Source organism: Delphinapterus leucas, chromosome 15, assembly GCF_059928025.1.
Source record: "Delphinapterus leucas isolate spDelLeu-1000000601 "Yukka" chromosome 15, BTC_Dleu_Yukka2, whole genome shotgun sequence".
NCBI lineage: Eukaryota > Metazoa > Chordata > Mammalia > Artiodactyla > Monodontidae > Delphinapterus > Delphinapterus leucas.
In genome coordinates this window covers 286,452-303,672 of record NC_143143.1, presented here as the reverse complement: position 1 = coordinate 303,672, position 17,221 = coordinate 286,452, and the positions used below count along the sequence as shown (strand labels likewise).

Sequence of the window (17,221 nt, the reverse complement as noted above, 5' to 3'; positions counted from 1 at the left end):
TGATGCTCACTCTTACTATCCTTGCTTCGTATGGGAGGACGTGACCCGTCCCTTAAACCCCTCAGCACATCTCAGGGCTGTCGGGATGGTTGTCACACTGGGATCTTTCAGGAACACGACATTCCTAGCTAACCCACAGCCCGGGTTCGAAGTCTGTCCCGATTTCTGGCGTGCCCAGAGCAGTGGCTAGAGAGCTTGGCTATGGGGTTCGCGCCTCGTTAAGCCCGACTGTTTCAAAGGTGGGCGAGCGGCTTAAGCATTTGAGGACACGGGGAGACCCAGCCGGGTGGCCCCGTTTGTGCCCTCACCCTGGGCTGACCTCGGGTGGCAGGAGGTCGAGCTGGGCCTGCGACTTGGGCTCCTGCCTGACCCAGTAAGAAAGCCGCAGAGCCTTCTGGGTTGGGTCTGGAGCGCAGCTCCACCGGGGTCTCGCTGGGAACCTTGGCCAGATACACAGCTCCTCTGAGGATCCGCTTCCAGATTTCAGCCTGTCAAGAAGCCCAATGAAAAGTGAGAAACTACACGCCAGATCTCCTAGGATGGTGCTGGGCCCGGAGAGGGGGACCCAGACTCTTGAGGGAGTGCCGTCCCCCCACCCCACCCCGCCCCTCTTCCCTCCTTCCTTCATTCCTTCATCTGTGCACCCAGCGTCCTCTGTGCCGAGCCTGTCCTGGGGGTGGGATGCAGAGGCTGCTTCTGGTTTGGAGGAGTTCAGGGTTATCGGGGTGGGAGGGAGCGTGGGGAAGGCGCCCAGGGAGCAGGGCGTCTGGGCGGGGGGGCCGTGTGGGGAGAGCCCAGTGCCCTTAGGTACTGCAGCCCCTGTGGTTGGGCACAAGGACGTCGGGAGGGGGTCTTTGAAATAGAAGACGGACACCAGAGGCCGGCCTGCCCTGCACACGCCCACGTTTACGGCCTTGGAGGGTGGCCAGGGCATGGGTGGAAACGGCCAGGCTTTGAATGGGGTGACTCTGGTGTGGCCACCCCCAGAGGGGAGGGAGGGAGAGAGCTAGGGGGCCTGGGAGGGGTGGTCCAGGGCTCAGCTTCCGCACTGGGTGGGGTGTCCTGTCCCTGCCCTGGGGTGCCTGCCTCGGGCTCCCCCGTCGCCTTCAGCCAGCGGGAGGCCATGTGGACTTGTGAACAAAGCCCACTTAGGAGGACTGGCCCCACAGTGCCAGGGCCCAGCTCACCACGCGGCGTCCATTAGATTAGGAAAGACAGTGAATTTGGGGCTCACGGCAGCTTAGGAAGTACGATGGAACGTGGACCATGGACCATGGACCATGGACCAAGGAATATAGAACATGGAACCCAGAGCATCTGCAGATCCAGAGCCACGACCAAAACGGCCGATGCAGGGCAGGTGGGCACGGGAGGGGGAGGGGAGGTGTGCCAGACTTCAGGGCTGGGTAAATGTCATACCTTGACCACCCCCCTTACGGATCTTCATTAGTTGTGGTTTTCCTGAGTCCATGTCCTTCCTGGTCACCGTCCCTCCCCAGCCTCCCGACTTCAGTCCACTTTGTTGTTTCATCCACTGAGGTTATTATCCGAGTGACGCCCAGACTGTCCCTCTCTGGCTGGTGGAGCCTCTTCCTGAGCCTCACCTTTTTTGTCATTTTCCTTGCTTTCTGCTATTTCAAGAGGCTGCCGGTTCATCTTGTATGTTTTCTGCCCCAGACCTGGAGTCAGTTTTTTCTCTAAAGACTCTAGGTTTCTTTTGGTGGGAAATTGTATTTAGAGACCATGTTCTGGGCACTGGGGGTGCTCACTGCTTCAATTTGTCATTGTGGCTGGGCTTTTTCTGCACACAGAACTAGGACTTTTTTTTAAGATAAAATATTTCATGAGTTCATATTGGTTCTTCCAGTTCCAGTTCAGGGCTACAGGTTGGCTAGCTTGGCTTCCTTCCTTCCTTCCTTGTAATGTGACGTGATTAATTTGATGTCTTTATCTCTTTTCTCCCATGCTGAATATGCCAGCTCTAAATGACACCAACAAAAGAATTCTTTGCTTTATTGCACCACACTTGCGAGCACACACATGCACACATCCGACCTTAGAATAACCAGACTGTTACTAGTGCCACCAATATGATCAGCAAAAACTGTTTAAGATTTATTGCGGCTTATTTTGCCCTGAAGCATCTGCGTTTTGGGAGGCGACGCCGTCCATTGGATGCATATTTCAGTTCATTTGCTGCCTTTTACTTATGATTTGTAAGTATCATTTTTCAAATCCCAGCCTTGTTTTTATAATTGTGTAAAATATTAACATGGTTCTAAAGCCGTGCCCACCAACAAGGTGTGTCCACAGGATCGTTGATTTACCCCGTGTCCCCGCCGGTCACTCAGCTTCCTTCCTAAGGCCTGTGGGGACCCTTTTACTCACAGGATTTGCCTGTGTGTTGAAGTAGCAGATTGGTAAGTAAGCTGGTGAGTCAGCCGATGTGCACAGAGATTCACACCCCCTCCCCTCTTTCTTAAACACACGCCTTTTCCTTCTGGCATGCATCCTGGACCTCACGCCTTGGCAGTTTATAGAGGGTTTTGACAGCACTGGGTCTTTGGGGCTATTCCAGAGCTGGAGCCGTAGGTGATAGGAGTAGATAAATCCCCACACGTTGTCTCCTTGGTCACATTTCTGCCTGTTTCACGGAGGAGGAAGCTGCTCGCCAGGCCCGCTGGCCAGTGAGCATCAGGGTAGGACTGGAACAAGGTGTCGATCCCCTGGCAGCGCCAGGCCCACTGCCGTGCCTCGGGGTGGTGCATGGGCTTGAGTTTGGGGTCTGCCTGTGGCCGTGCTCGGCGGCTCCCAGGCCTGAAAGGGTGGCCATGGGCCCCTCTAGCTGCCTTGGTTCACAAGGCACCGCCAAGCGTGTCAAGCCACGGTGGCTGGGGCCGGAGAGTCAGCAGGAGCATACAGCCCCGGCGCTTTCATGGGAGAACCAGCCAGCGTGAAGCGGCCGTGCCTTTGGTCTTGTTGCCTCAAAGGGGAAAAACAAATACAGCCGGCACATAATGAGATCCTTACCAGTGAAGAAAGGCCCCGGCGCGTCCTGAAGCCTGAAGCCTCCGTGGACCGAGGCGGCTTCACCTCGTGTGCCCTGTGACCACCGGCCTACCCCGCCCTCGGAGCCCAGTGCCGCCACCCAATGGGGGCCCAGGGCTGCTGGCTGGGGGCGGACACGGATGGCTGCGTGGGACCTGAGCCCGGGGCACGGAATGGCCTCCCAAGGCGGGGCTGGGTGCGGGCGTGGGGCAGCTGTCGGGCTGGGCAACAGCAGGAGGCATTGTCCCCGAGCCAGTGTGTGCTCTCTGTGTGAGCTGTTGCTGTCCATGTGCGTATGGGGGTCTCAAGCAGCCCCTCGAAGGAAAGGAGGGGGATGGGCTTTCCAGACGTGGTGCTCCGTGCACGTCTAAAATGATGGTTTTGGGGCTTCCCTGGTGGCGCACTGGTTAAGAATCCGCCTGCCAGTGCAGGGGACACCAGTTTGAGCCCTGGTCCAGGAAGATCCCACATGCTGTGGAGCAACTAAGCCCGTGCGCCACAACTATTGAGCCTGCGAGCCACAACTACTGAAGCCCTTGCGCCTAGAGCCCGTGCTCCGCAGCAGGAGAAGCCACCGCAATGAGAAGCCCACGCACCGCAATGAAGAGTAGCCCCCGCTCACAGCAGCTAGAGAAAGGCCGTGTGCAGCGACGAAGACCCAACGCAGCCAAAGATAAGTAAATAAATTTATTTTAAAAAATAAATAAATAGAATGATGGTTTTTAATGAAGTCACAGGTGGTGGGGTCCGTGCTGGCCTGGTCGGGGTGGTACAAAGGCTGCTGCCACTTGCAGGCCACTCCGGGGCTCCGTCCTGTCCTGGCACGTGGGCTCCCGTAGTGTCCTGCATGCTCTGTCCCACACATGGTGCTCACTTTGCACTTGTCCTTGAGACTGTCCACGTTGGTGACACAGCCTCCCTGACCTTTTGGTGACTGTGCTGGGCCCAGGGGCATGTGCGGAGGGCACCCCAGCGACGGGCAGGCACATTGGTTTGTGGCTGTCGCACGTGGCGCTGTCACGGGCGTCCTCTGGGGCCGTGGCCAACTGCGTTTTCTTCCCTCTCAGCCCTCCAGACCCCCAGCCCCGCAGGCTGCTGGCACTTCTCAGCCACTCACCTGTGATCGCCAGCATCCCCCTCACCTGACCGGACCCTGTTTGTGCCCTTCCCCCTCCCAGCCTAGGCCAGGTCTCTGGCCCTGGTGGGTGCGTCCGCCGCCCCCTCTGCAGGCCTGCGTCCAGCCCTTTGAAGCAGCCTCTGATTGGTTTAGCAGTCGTGGAAAGAACACACATCCCCAGCCCCCCGAGCCCTGGGTGTGGGTGTTTCCAGGGATGTGGCATCTCCCGCCCACGTACTCAGCGGGTCTGGCAGCCCTGATCGCACCGCTGCCTGGACCTTGTGATTGATCCTTGGGCCCACTGGGTTTAAAATAAGCTAGAAGCCTTTTATCCTGGAAAACGTTTCCTATCCTGGGAAGTGATGAGAAGGGAGGAGGGAGCCAGGCTGGGAAGGCCTCCAGGACCCCGTGTTTTCCACTCCTGACCTTGGGCGTGGCCTGCACGGGGTGGAGGCATTGGGGAAGGGGGCTCCCACGCTGTCAGCTTTCACATGGGGGTCACACCCGCCCTGTGACGATGGCGTCCTGTAGTGCACAGTGGCCTGGGGTTCCCAAGATGTGGCATCCATGTAGGACTAGCGCTGGTCCCTTAGGGGTCAGCCCGGGCCGGGTCGGGGCACCACCTGCTGTGCAGACGAGCCTGGGGACCAAGGACCCTCACTGGAGGTGATGGACGAGCTGAGGACTTCCTGGAGGTTCGCGCAGGCCGTGCAGCGGGAGAGGTGGGCGGGGATGGGGAGCTCTGGGAGCCCCTGTGCTGGTCGGCGAGGACGCCCCGTTTTACAGCCAGTGAGTCTAGGTCCGCAGAGTGGACATGTTTGCTCCCCTCCAGCCAGCCGGGGGGCCACGCTGACCCAGACCTTGTGGGTCTCAGGACCCAGCTCCCTCCTGCGCTGTTCCTCTTACCCGAGCCTGGGAGCCGCAGCTGGCCTGGCTGCCCAGACACCTCCCGGGTGGCCCCGCTGGACGGCCGGCAGCTGCGTCTCTTCCACCAGGAATAAAATCCTTGAAGAAGGATCCAGAACCCAAGTGTCGTGATTCCCGACATGGCAGGGTAGGCTTTGTGGCCGGCGGTGTTGCATGCGGGGGCTTTTCCCCTCAGCTCCCGGGCCCTGTTTCTGAACCATCGGTGCAGAGGTGGTGATGAGGTTTCCAGCCCCAAGCTCGGTTACAGCGTGGGATGCAGGGCCTACCTGGGAGCCTTTGTAGCCCATCCTTCCGTCAGAACCGTTTTCTCTGACTGCCGGCCCGGGGCCCACAGAAGCCATGTCACTGCTGATGGCTGTCCACCAAGAGGCATCGGCCCCTTCTGCAGGGTCTTTGCAAGGTGTCGAGGGAGGGCAGTGGTTTTCTCACTCTGGCTCTGACCACAGCTGTTACCCTGTGACAGGGTGAGGTGGGGAGAGCGGGCTGGCCCAGCATTTATCTAGTTTGGAAATTTTGTTCATCAGTTTGGTAGTTTTCCTCATACAGATCTTGTGCATATTTTGTTAGGTTTACACCTAAGTATTTTATTTTGGGGGGTGCTAATGTAAATGGTATTGTATTTTTAATTTTAAATTCCACTTGTTCATTGCTAACATATTGGAGAGTGATTGACTTTTGCATGTTAACCTTGTATCCTGCAGCCTTGCTGTAATCACTTATTAGTTCCAATGGGTTTTGCTTTTGTTGTTGAGTCTTCAGGATTTTTTACATAGACAGTCATGTTATCTGCAAACAGAAAGTTTTATTTCTTCCTTTGTAGTCTGTATATATATATATTTTTTGGCCACACCACATGGCTTTCAGGATATTAGTTCCCCAACCAGGGATCAAACCTGGGCCCCTGGCAGTGGAAGCATGGAGTCCTAACCACTGGCCCACCAGGGAATTCCCTCCAGTCTGTATACCTTTCATTTCCTTTTCTTGTCTTATTGCAGTAGCTAGGGCTTTTCCAGTATGATGTTGAAAAAGAGTGGTGAGGGGGATATTTTTGGCTTGAATCCCCATCTTAGGGGGAAAGCATTTAGTTTTTCACCACTAGGTATGATGTTAACTGTAGGGTTTCCAGAGCTCTTTATCAACTTGAGGAAATTCTCCATATTCGTATTTTTCTGATGAATGGGTATTCAGTTTTGTCAGATGCTTCTTATGCATCTGTTGATATGATTTTTCTTCTTTGGCCCTTCGATGTGATGCATTATCATTAATTTTTGAATGTTGAACCAGCCTTGCATACCTGGAATGAATTCCACTTATTTGTGGTGTATAAATCTTTTAATAAAGATTTATTTTAATAAATAAATTTAATAAATAAATTTAATAAATAAATAAATAAATAAATAAAGATAAATTTAATAAATAAATAAATAAATAAATAAAGATTTATTTTAATAAATCTTTTAATACAGAGTTGGATTTGATCTGCCTGTATTTTGTTGAGATAGTGGTGTGTAATTTTCCTTTCTTGTAATATCTTGGTCTGGTTTTGGTGTTAGAGTAATTCTGGCCTCAGAGAATGAGTTAGAAAGTGTTCCCTCTGCTTCTAAATCCTTCTGGAAGAGCTTGTAGAGAATTGGTATGATTTCTCACTTCAGTGTTTGGTAGAATTCGCTAGTGAACCCGTCTGGGCCTGTGCTTTCTGTTTGGTAGTTGAATGTTTATTGATTCAGTCTCTTTAATAGGTTGTATCTTCTGCTTCTTCTTGTGTGTTTTGGCAGTTTGTGTCTTTCAAAGAGCTGGTCCCTTTCACCTGAGTTAGCAGATCTGTGGGTACAGAGTTGTTCGTGGTCTCCCTTTATTCTTTCCATGTCCATGGGATCTGCAGTGATGTCTTTTCTCTCGTTTGTGGCACTCATTATTTGTGTATTCTCTCTCTCCCTCTCAATCTCTCCTCCCCACCCCACCCCTCCCCTTTTTTTGTTACCATAGCTAGGGGTTTATAGGTTTTTATTGATCTTTTCAAAGAACCAGCTTTGGTTTCATTGATTTTTCTCTGTTAATTTCCTATTTTATTTATTTAAATTTCCTATTTTAAATTCTCTAATTTTTATTCTTTTCTTTTGCCTGCTTTAGGTTTAATTTGCTTTTGTTTTTCTAGTTTCCTTAGGTTATTGATTTTAGATCTTTCTCCTTTTCAAGTGTATGCTTTCAATGCTGTAAGTTTTCCTCTAAGCATTGCTTTTGCTGCATCCCACAAATTTTGGTAAGTTGCGTTCTCATTTTCATTTAGTTAAACATTTTCAATTTCTCTGGAGCCTTCTTCTTCCACCCATGTGTTATTTAGAAGTGTGTTGCTTAATCTCCAAATCCTTTGCGATTTTAAGTTATGCTTCTGTTATTGATTTCTAGTTTAACTCCGTTGTGGTCTGAGGGCCGATGCTGTGTGAGTCACATGTATTAATTTGTTCAGGTGTGACACTCAGCTGGCACACCTGGGACCATGGATGTGCTCCCTATGGAACCCCAGGCGTTTGTGTGCTTTTCCCCAGGGCCAGGCATCGGGGTTGAGGAACCAGCCACAGAAGAGGTGGCTCCGGGCTGCCTGAGGCAGAGGCTCCTGGGATTTATAAACACTGTGCTTTCAATGCCCCAGCAGGGAGTGGGCCGCCCCACGTCCACTGCAGTGAACAGCTACGCTTGAGTTATTGCTGTTTAGAGAGAACTATTTGGAAACTTGCAGTCAGTTTCACCCAAACAGTGGAAAAGCCTAAACATAAGCCAGGCGCCCTGTCGGGGCGCTGGCTCCCAGCAGACGGAAGCCCCCCTGTTACCCGGGCTGTGACGTGCAGCAGAAAACAGGGTGTCCCCGTGGTGCTCAGGCACCAGAGCTTTGCCTGCGGGTCCAGGCTGGTTCCTGGAACGTGAATAACATTGACCGTGAGCCCAGGCCAGCAAAGGAAAGAAGTTCTCCCAGGGCAAAGGCAGCGGGCGTAGGGCTTTGAGAACAGTTTCCAATGTCAGGTGCACTTTTTCCCTTGGTGGCATCATTTTGAAGTCAGAAAACGCACTTGTACGCACTCGAACACGTTCTCTGCATTCAGTGGGGCCTTTTTATTAATGTTGTCCACATCGCTCATTATTCCCTCCGGGTCCTTGTCACCACACGCGTGCATTCTGCGCAGACCCGCTGCTGGAGCGTCTGCACTGTGTTATGAGCTGGTCTCGCGACATCACCAGCCGGGGGCATAAACACGCATCCTGGCTCTGACATCCCCCACTCCCGTGCTTCTGAAAGTTTGACGTTTTTCAAAATAAAACGTTTAAAGAAATAAAGACACAGAAATATTGGAAATGCTAATGCAGTTTTTTCCTTATGACTGGAGGTGTTCCTGGGGTCATTGTCACAGCGCTTTTGCTTAAAATCACAAGAATTCTACCCCCATTCCCATATTTACATAATGCAGAGGGGCAGATTGTTGGAGTCGGGAAGGGCGGGGGCAGCCGCAGGTTTTATGTGCGGCTGGACTGCAGGGATCCTCACTCCCACCTTGGAAGGGGGCAGGGGCTTGGGGCAGGCGCAGCTCTGATTGGCTGTGGGCGCCTCTCTCCCGTCCTCTGCCCCCTGCTGCACTTGGGTGGCCTCACCCTGAGAACTGGTCCAACCTGTTTGCTTCTGCAGGTTTCTCTGCAGGGCTTGGGGCAGGGGGTGTTTACCTGTCAGGCCACCTGCAGCAGCAGTTCGGCTGTATATTAGAAATGTCAGCCAATAAAAGGGAATAAAAGAGCCGTGACTGGATCACGAGACTGGCTGAGCTCAGGGGCGCTGAGCGCTCCTTTGGCGCCATTCCCAGGGTTGGGAGATGGGGCTCGGAGCTGCTGTGTGCACAGGGTTTGGAGCCAGCAGAAATAATCATGGTGGCTCCTGATCGGGAGGGTTCCAGGAGCAGGGTCCTCTTGGTTAATCTCCCATCATGCTGTGAGCTGTGCCCATTCTACACGTGGGTTAACTCCTGGGCGACTCAGCCCCTGGGCCCCTCCAGGCAACTTTTGGGGTGGCACCAGGTCTCTGGCTTGCCATCAAGGGAGCGTTTGTCACAGGGATGACCACACCCCTTGTGATGAAGGCCCACGTGTACATCTGTCCCCCCACTGGACAGTGAGCCGCTTAGGCAGGGGCTGTAAACGGAGGCTGGGGGTCAGGGGTCAGGTGATGCAGGGATTGTGGCAGACAGAGCATGTGCTCCCACCAGGGTGGGAAGGGGGCTGAGTTCTTGCTTCATGAGAGCAAAGGCCCCACGTTGCCAGATCTTCCATTTTTTTTCCCAAAGAAAAGCCAAAAATTTGGATATTTATTACTCTCTCAATTTTTAAATGTTGGGGCTAACTTTGAAAATGGGGCCAAAATTGGCCCATGAAGAATCAGTAAAGCACTAAAGAAAATTCAGTGGTGACCGAAGACCTTCCCTTCCAAAGAGACCCAGGTCCCAAAGGTTTTATGGGTGAATTCTGTCAGATGTCAACAAACTGTCCATCCTTTTACGAGTTGCTCCAGAAAATAAGAAACAAGAGAAAGCTGCTCAGCATATTGTATGAATTTCATACGAATTTGGAGGGACACACAAATCAGCCCATAACAGACTCATAGAGTATGTGCTGTGTGAGTGTAATACCAGGATGGAGCCATTCGTGGGTGTTGTTGGGAAAACTGGCTAACCGTCTGGGGAAAAACAAACCAGATCCCCTTCCTCACGGACAAAAGGCCTAAATATGAATCCAAAAACTATTTGGCAGAAGGTAATTGCTGTGGACTGAACCGTGTCCCCCAGATTTACTTATTGGAGCCCTAAGCCCCAATGTGATGGCATTTGGAGGCAGGCCTTTGGGAGGTGATTGGGTTTAGGTGAGGTCAGGAGGTTGGGCGCCGAATGGTGGGATTAGTGCCCTTATAAGAAGACATCAGAGAGCCTCGCATGCTCACTCTTTGCCACATGAGGGCACAGCGAGAAGGCAGTCTGAGTAAAGCCGAGATGTGCTCCTGAAAAAAGGGAAGAAACAGGGTGGGATCTGTAGCACGATGCCGTTTGGGGGTAAATTTAAAGTACATGCATATAGCTCAAGATTCCATGTTGTGAGAGAAAGCATACAATGAAAAGGAAATCCCTCAAATTTCAGAACAAGCACCATTGCGAGGGGCACGGGGGAAGCGGGTAGAAGGGGGAGAAATTGTCAACAAGAGCAGATGACCAGTGTCACGAGCTCAGGGCACAAATCTGCATCTGAGGTTTAAGATGCTAGTAGGTCCCACTAAGTGCTGGCGTGGCCAGATGCAGTTTGTGGTTCCATCGGGAACATTGGGGTCTGCTGCTGAGTGGGTGGCCGAGCCGGAGGCTGATGGGGGATGAGGGAGAGGTCCAGGTCTGTCCCCCTGACATGTGCCCACTGTTAGAGAGGGGGGCGGAGGTGGGGTGTCCCAGGAGGAGGACGGGGAGAGTGGGAAGGGCTCTGCTTCCCTAGAACCCGGAGCACAGCGGGCCGCCTGGTCTCTCCCACCAGCCCTGTCGTCCAGAAGGAGGCTGGTGCTCTCTGGCCGGCTGAGCGCCGGGCTGGTCCCAGAACTGGGGTCTACGTCCGTGCGGCCCTGCCAAGTGACCGTGGACAGGCCTGCCCATGCTATGTGCTGGAAGGGTCTGCGGCGGCCCCGTGAGCTGCAGAGTCGGTATCTGAGGCTCAGCGTGGAGGGTGGGCCGCCAGGGCTTCGCAGCACTTTGGTGAGTGAGTCCTTCCCGGGCGATCTTCTTGGTCGCTTGGGGGCACAGTGGCATTTTGTAAGACACACCCCCATGGACAAGCTTCCAGGGCCTTTACCCCAAGACCCTGGGACCCCTGGGGCACCTGCCTCCTGCAGGGGAGAGGGGTATGGCTGGTGAGTGCGGTGGGACATCGGCACAGCCTGGGCTGGTCTGAGCCACTGCAAGGCCAGTCTGCTGGGCCGTGGGCTTTGGGGCCACACAAGGCTGCCCATCCCACACCGTCCCCTGGTTCCCAGCCCCACGCAGTCTAATCTGGGAGGCCACCCGCCCTGAGAGCAGGTTTGAGGTCAGATCACGGAAGCCGGAAGGAGTTGGCTGGTATTTCACCCCAGGAGTGGGTGTTCTTCGACCATCAAAGAACATTCTTCACCCTCATTCTGAAGAGATGGCCTGTGGGAGAAGGCCCGGTTTCCATGGCAATGTGTTCACACCCCCGAGGCCTCAGGGCCAGGGTCTGGCTTCTGCTAGGGTGGGGACAGCAGGTGACACCCAGAACCGATCACACCCCGGAAGGTGTTGGGGGCCACGTGGCCCTCCCGGGGGGGGGGTGGATGCCACCAGGAGCTGGGAACCAGGCATGCCCAGCGCCCACCCCCAGGGCTCGGATGCATCTCAGGGTCGAGGGAGGCACCCCCCCCACACCCCGCCCGCGGCTGGTGGCTTCCCTTCTTGCCTTAGAATTGTTTTCAGAGGCACTTTCCTGCTTAGCTAAGGTCAGCGTGAAGTGAAGGCTTCGGTGGCCTTGGCTGCTGGCTTGACTGTAGCTTCGAAGGTCTTGTTTCCAAGGTCAAAATAAGTAACTTACCAGCAAGACGTGTTCTAAACATTTACTTGCAAGTCAAGAATTAGCTTTATTTTATTTTATTTTTTTAACATCTTTATTGGAGTAGAACTGCTTTACAGTGGTGTGTTTCTGCTGTATAGCAAAGTGAATCAGCTATACGTATACACATCCCCACATCTCCTCCCTCTTGTGTCTCCTTCCCACCTCTCTAGGTGATAACAAAGCACCGGGCTGATCTCCCTGTGCTGTGCGGCTGCTTCCCACTAGCTATCTATTTTACGTTTGGTAGTGTATAGATGTCCATGCCACTCTCTCACTTTGTCCCAGCTCACCCTTCCCCTTCCCCGTGTCCTCAAGTCCATTCTCTACGTCTGCATCTTTATTCCTGTCCTGCCCCAAGGTTCATTAGAACCTTTTTTTTTTAGATTCCACATATGTGGGTTAGCATACGGTATCTGTATGGCAGACTAGGTCCATCCACCTCACTGCAAATAACTCAATTTCGTTTCTTTTTATTAGCCGTATTTTAAAATGGCACTTGGGCAGTGGGGTTTGGATTTAAAATAAACAAAAACCAAAATGTCTGTGTTGTTGGAATTAGCTGTGATGAACATTTAAACTACTTATGGGCTGAAAATAGCAAGCCCAGAATGGAACAGCTCTGTTTGCATGATTTTTTCAGAAATATATCAAGTTGGGATTCATCAGTGGGTTTTTCTTTTTTTTTACTGAGGTGTTGTTGATTAACAATATTACATGTTTCAGGTGTATGAGATAATGATTCATAATTTTTAATTGTTATATTCCATTTATAGTTACTACAAAACACTGGCTGTATTCCCTGTATAGTTCAATACATCCCTGTAGCTTATTTATTTTATACACAGTAGTTTGTACCTCTTACTCCCCCACCCTGTCTTGCCCCTCCCCCCTCCCCACTGGTGACCACTAGTTTGTTCTCTACATCTGTGAGTCAGCTGCTTTTTTGTTATATTCACTCGTTTGTTGTATTTTTAAGATTTCATATATAAGTGAGATCATATAGTATTTGTCTGTCTGACTTATTTCACTTAGCATAATATCCTCCAACTACATCCGTGTTGCTGCAAATGGCATTCTTTCATTCTTTTTTATGGCTGAGTAATATTCCATTGTATATATGTGCCACATCTTCTTTATCCATTCATCTGTTGATGGGCACTTAGGTTGTTTCCGTGTCTTTGCTGTTGTAAACAGTGCTGCTATGAACATTGGGGTGCACGTATCTTTTCGAATTAGTGTTTTCATTTTTTTCAGGTGTATACTCAGGAGTCGAATTTCTGGATCATATGGCAACTCTATTTTTAGTTTTTTTCAGGAACTTCCATACTGTCCTCCACAGTGGCTGTACCAGTTTACATTCCCACCAACAGTGCAGGAGGATTCCCTTTTCTCCACATCCTTCCCAACATTTGTTATTTGTGTTCTTTTTGCTGATGGCCATTCTGACAGGTGTGAGGTGTTATCTCATCGTGATTTTGATTTGCATTTCCCTTCAGTCTGTGGTGTTTTGACCTCAAGGGTCAGACCTCATCTTGAATGTGAATTTGAAAACGTCAGTTCCACGTGGACGATCGGAGGCCACACCCTGGTGTGAAGGGGAAAGTTCTAGGCTTGGGAGTGGATCCCCATCTTCGGGAGGCCAAGGCAGCAGAGGGGCTGCCTGATGGCGGCTGAGGTTCCCCTGTCTGAGGACCCCGGCCCTTGTAGCAAGACGAGGGAGGGTGCTGCTCAAACAGAGGCCTTGGGCCCAGGCCACGCATCTCAGGACAGACAGCGGCTCGTTTTTCCTCCTGATCAGGAGACCAAGGGATCGGGGCAGCAGGCGGGGCTCAGGTGTGCCTGGAGGTGGAAGCGTGACTTAGCCATGCACGGAAGGACGGCGTCCACGTGGACCAGGCCTGAGAGCTGAGCTCTGACCTGACGGGCACCTGCACCCTCTCCCCCCGCCTCCCCGCAGCCTCCGGTCACCTGCCAGACCCCTGGGGTGCTGCCCTCCTCCTCCTCCAGAGGGAGAAAGAGATGTTTAAATAGAGGGGAAGGACCTGCCTGAAGACTTACTCCTGTCTTCTGGGCCCTGGGAGCGGGTGAGCACAGGGCTGTGTGGATCTCTGGTCCTGCTTTTGCCTCCCCGGGGCCCGGCACCTGGGGCTCCTCTGAGGCTCCTGCACTGACCGGTTTCCAAAAATCCCCTTTTTAAACAGGCAGGCGGGCAGCAAGCAGGCGTCCTGACTGCCTGGGTGCGTTTCCTGCCTGAGGGGCCCCAGCTTCATGCTTCTCTTTTGGGGAAACGTGTGCCTGGGGGTGGGTCACATCCCTGAGCGTGGTCATTGCACTTTGGGATCCAGACCCCGACCTCTGACTCTGCATCTGGTTGCCATCCTGAGGATATAAAGGGTCCTGGACCAACATGCACACATGCCCTGGGTGATGGGCGTCCCCACCTGGCCCACAGCCCGCGCCTCCCATCCTGCCTGTGGGTCTGTCTCACACTAAACTCGGGCGATGGAACGGCCGGGCTGCCTGGCGGGCACAGCCCGAGCCAGCCTCGTCGGCCTCTGTGCCCCTCGAGTGAGCAGTTACAGAGCCTGGTTTCTTCCCATTTCTGCATCTGGTGTCTCAGCACCCTCAGATGCAAAGTGTTCACCTGGGAAGAAGCAGAAAACAGGTCAGGACTGGTTGCCGTGTCCCAGTGGAAACAGTCACGATCTGTTTTACGTTTTGTAAGTGGAGTCTGTTGAGTGTGATCCCATTTTTGTGAAACCCCGAAACGTGCAGATCAGGAGGTCATGACCAAGGGACAGCGGGTCCCAGGGGTCATCATCTCCCCTGGGCAGGAGCCGTGGGAAGCCCCGTGAGGGGCAGGTCGCCTGGTGCCCCTGCAGCACCCCCATGCTGTGCTTTCTTTTCCAGCGACATATTCGACGCCATGTTCCCCGTCATGCACATCGCTGGGGAGACCGTCATACAGCAAGGTACGCCCCTTTCTGCTCCTCCCCGGGGCCAGAGCCCTCTGGGAAGAATGGGTTGTTCACTTAAAAAGCGTATTTAGGGCTTCCCTGGTGGCGCAGTGGTTAAGAATCCGCCTGCCGATGCAGCGGACACGGGTTTGAGCCCTGGTCCGGGAAGATCCCACGTGCCGCGGAGCAACTAAGCCTGTGTGCCACGACTACTGAGCCTGCGCTCTAGAGCCCACGAGCCACAACTACTGAGTCCGTGCACCACAACTACTGAGCCTGCGCTCTAGAGCCCACGAGCCACAACTACTGAGCCTGCGCCCTAGAGCCCGTGCTCTGCAACAAGTGAAGCCATGACAATGAGAAGCCCGTGCACCAAAACGAAGAGTAGCCCCTGCTTGTCTCAACTAGAGAAAGCCCATACACAGCAACGAAGACCCAACACAGCCAAAACTAAAAACAAATAAATAAATAAATTCATTAAAAAGAATGTACATTATACAAAACTCTCATTGTCTTGAGAAAAGCCACTAATGACACTTGAGAACAGTCCACTTAACAAGTTAACATGTGTTAATATGTTTCGATAACCTCCTTGTTATTAAAAACATGGTGGAGCTGTGCTGAGTCCTGGCAACATGCTGGGAGTGGATTTCAGATGGTGGTGTCAGGAGAGGACATGCCTGTCGGCCTGACTGCAGTAACCGTTTCCCTACGTGTGTGAAATAGGCCATCGTGTTCTGCACCTTCCATACATACAGCTTTTATTTAAAGATTTTTTAAAATTGATGAGACCTGGTACTGCTTAGCAGAGGTCTATGAAGCAATGCCGAAAGGTGGTTTATTACAAGAAAAACAAAACTTCGCATTCTTGCATCACGTGTCCTGTTTCCCTTTTCTTGTAGGGGACGAAGGGGATAACTTCTACGTAATCGACCAAGGGGAAGTGGACGTAAGTATCTTGAACTGTTTTTGGAAAATAACTCCTGTCTCTGCGCACAAGCTCAGGGCTAGAAGACGTCTTTCTGAGTGATGTGTTTCCGGTTTTTCAATCCAGAAGTGATAGAGTTCACTTAAAAGATACTGTAAGCATATCTGAGCACAGAGTGAAATAAGAAGGGCAGCTGCCGTCTGCTTCCTGCACAAGCCGACCGCGGTCCCGGGGCCCCGATTGACCAGCCCTGCCCCAGCCAGGAGCCCACGGCCCAGCAGGCTCACTCAGCCATGCTGGGTGCTAACGCTTTTTAAATGTCTACAGGCCCTGTGGCTCTGGCTTTACGATGGAACCAGGCTCCGTCCGTCCCAGGGATGTGATGCTCCCTGATTTCGTTCAGCTTCCTCCCCCTACTTCCTGCCTTCAGGAGTGAGGGACCCAGGCTCCGACTTGGAGGGAGGTGCACCTCCTTCAGTCGCCTGCCCCCGCAGGCTGAGCCCACCCTGCTTGGATGGCGGTGTCCTTGCCTGGGGCCCCCGCGTGGGCTTCTCCAAATGCGGGGCTGGGCCTGTGCTGCCCTCTGCCCCAACATCCCCCCCACCCCCTCCCCCTCCTCCTTCGGCCTCCATGAGTGTCATCCTCTCGGCTGGGCGTTAGCAGTGCATCTACCCCCAAGGTTTCCTCTGTGGCCCTGATTCGGTCCAGCTTGTGCACCTGTTCCCAGGAGCGTCTGGTTAAGGCAGGCCCCCGCGGCAGACTGGCCCCCACGCCCCAGGCTCGGGACTGAGCCTGTCCTGGGGTTCTGGACTCCACAGTCCCGGCACTATCGGGGCACATCCAAGGAGCCCCCGAGCCAGCTCCGGGCCCAGGATGCAAGTGCTGGGGACGGGACAGGGATGGGCCACTGGCGGTCTCCACACGCCACCCCCACAATCCGAGCCCCCATGCGGTGGGGTTCCCGCTGCTGTCTGGCAGTGCCGCCCCGGTGCACTGACCCAGCCCGGTTCTCAGGGCTCGGCTTCTGGAACTGCCACGCCATTGTGCAGGGGCTGGGGGGGCATTTGCTCACTTGTTCCGCCAGCAGTACGTCTGCGTCCATGTGGTCGCGTGTTCTGGGAACCGGCGGGCGGCCCTCGGCTTCCGGAGCTGGTGGCACAGGAAGTGACTCACCACGAGGACCTCAGGGCGAGCGGCACACGGAGTCAGAGTTTCTGCCCGTCCTGAGCGAGGGGGCCTGGATCAGGCCTCTGGGGGCGAGGGCTGTTCTGTCTTACACCACAGGCGGAAACTGAGGCAGGAGCCGCGGGCCCGGGGTGGCCACGGCCGCAGAGCGGGTGGCAGATGGAGGGTGAGCGCGGGCTGCGGCTCCAACCCGGGCTCAGGCTGCCAGCAGAGCCGCCTCCTGCGGGCTTTGCGTTGGGTTAAAACAACACCAGCCCAGGAAGCAGAGGAGACGACGAGGCTGCCGCGTCCCGGTGTCTCCAGAGCTGCCCCCTTCAGAGTGGCTGAGGGGTCGGCTGGCTCCAGGCTCAGGTCCGGGTCCTTCCTCGGGCCCTGACCCCTGTGTGGGCTTCTTCTGCACCTCGGTCCCTCTGCTGTCACCACTCT

General features: G+C 53.7%; 1 protein-coding gene across 4 annotated transcripts in view; it reads left to right on the top strand.

Moving 5' to 3' along the window:
- The window catches only part of PRKAR1B (protein kinase cAMP-dependent type I regulatory subunit beta), an 87,647-nt gene that overhangs the window by 37,652 nt on the left and 32,774 nt on the right, over positions 1-17,221 (top strand). For all 4 annotated transcript variants that reach the window (XM_022563483.2, XM_089895472.1, XM_022563488.3 and 1 more), the window contains exons 5-6: positions 14,636-14,697; positions 15,585-15,631. In XM_022563483.2, the coding sequence (XP_022419191.2) occupies positions 14,636-14,697; positions 15,585-15,631 (109 nt within the window). The remainder of the gene's footprint in view (positions 1-14,635; positions 14,698-15,584; positions 15,632-17,221) is intronic.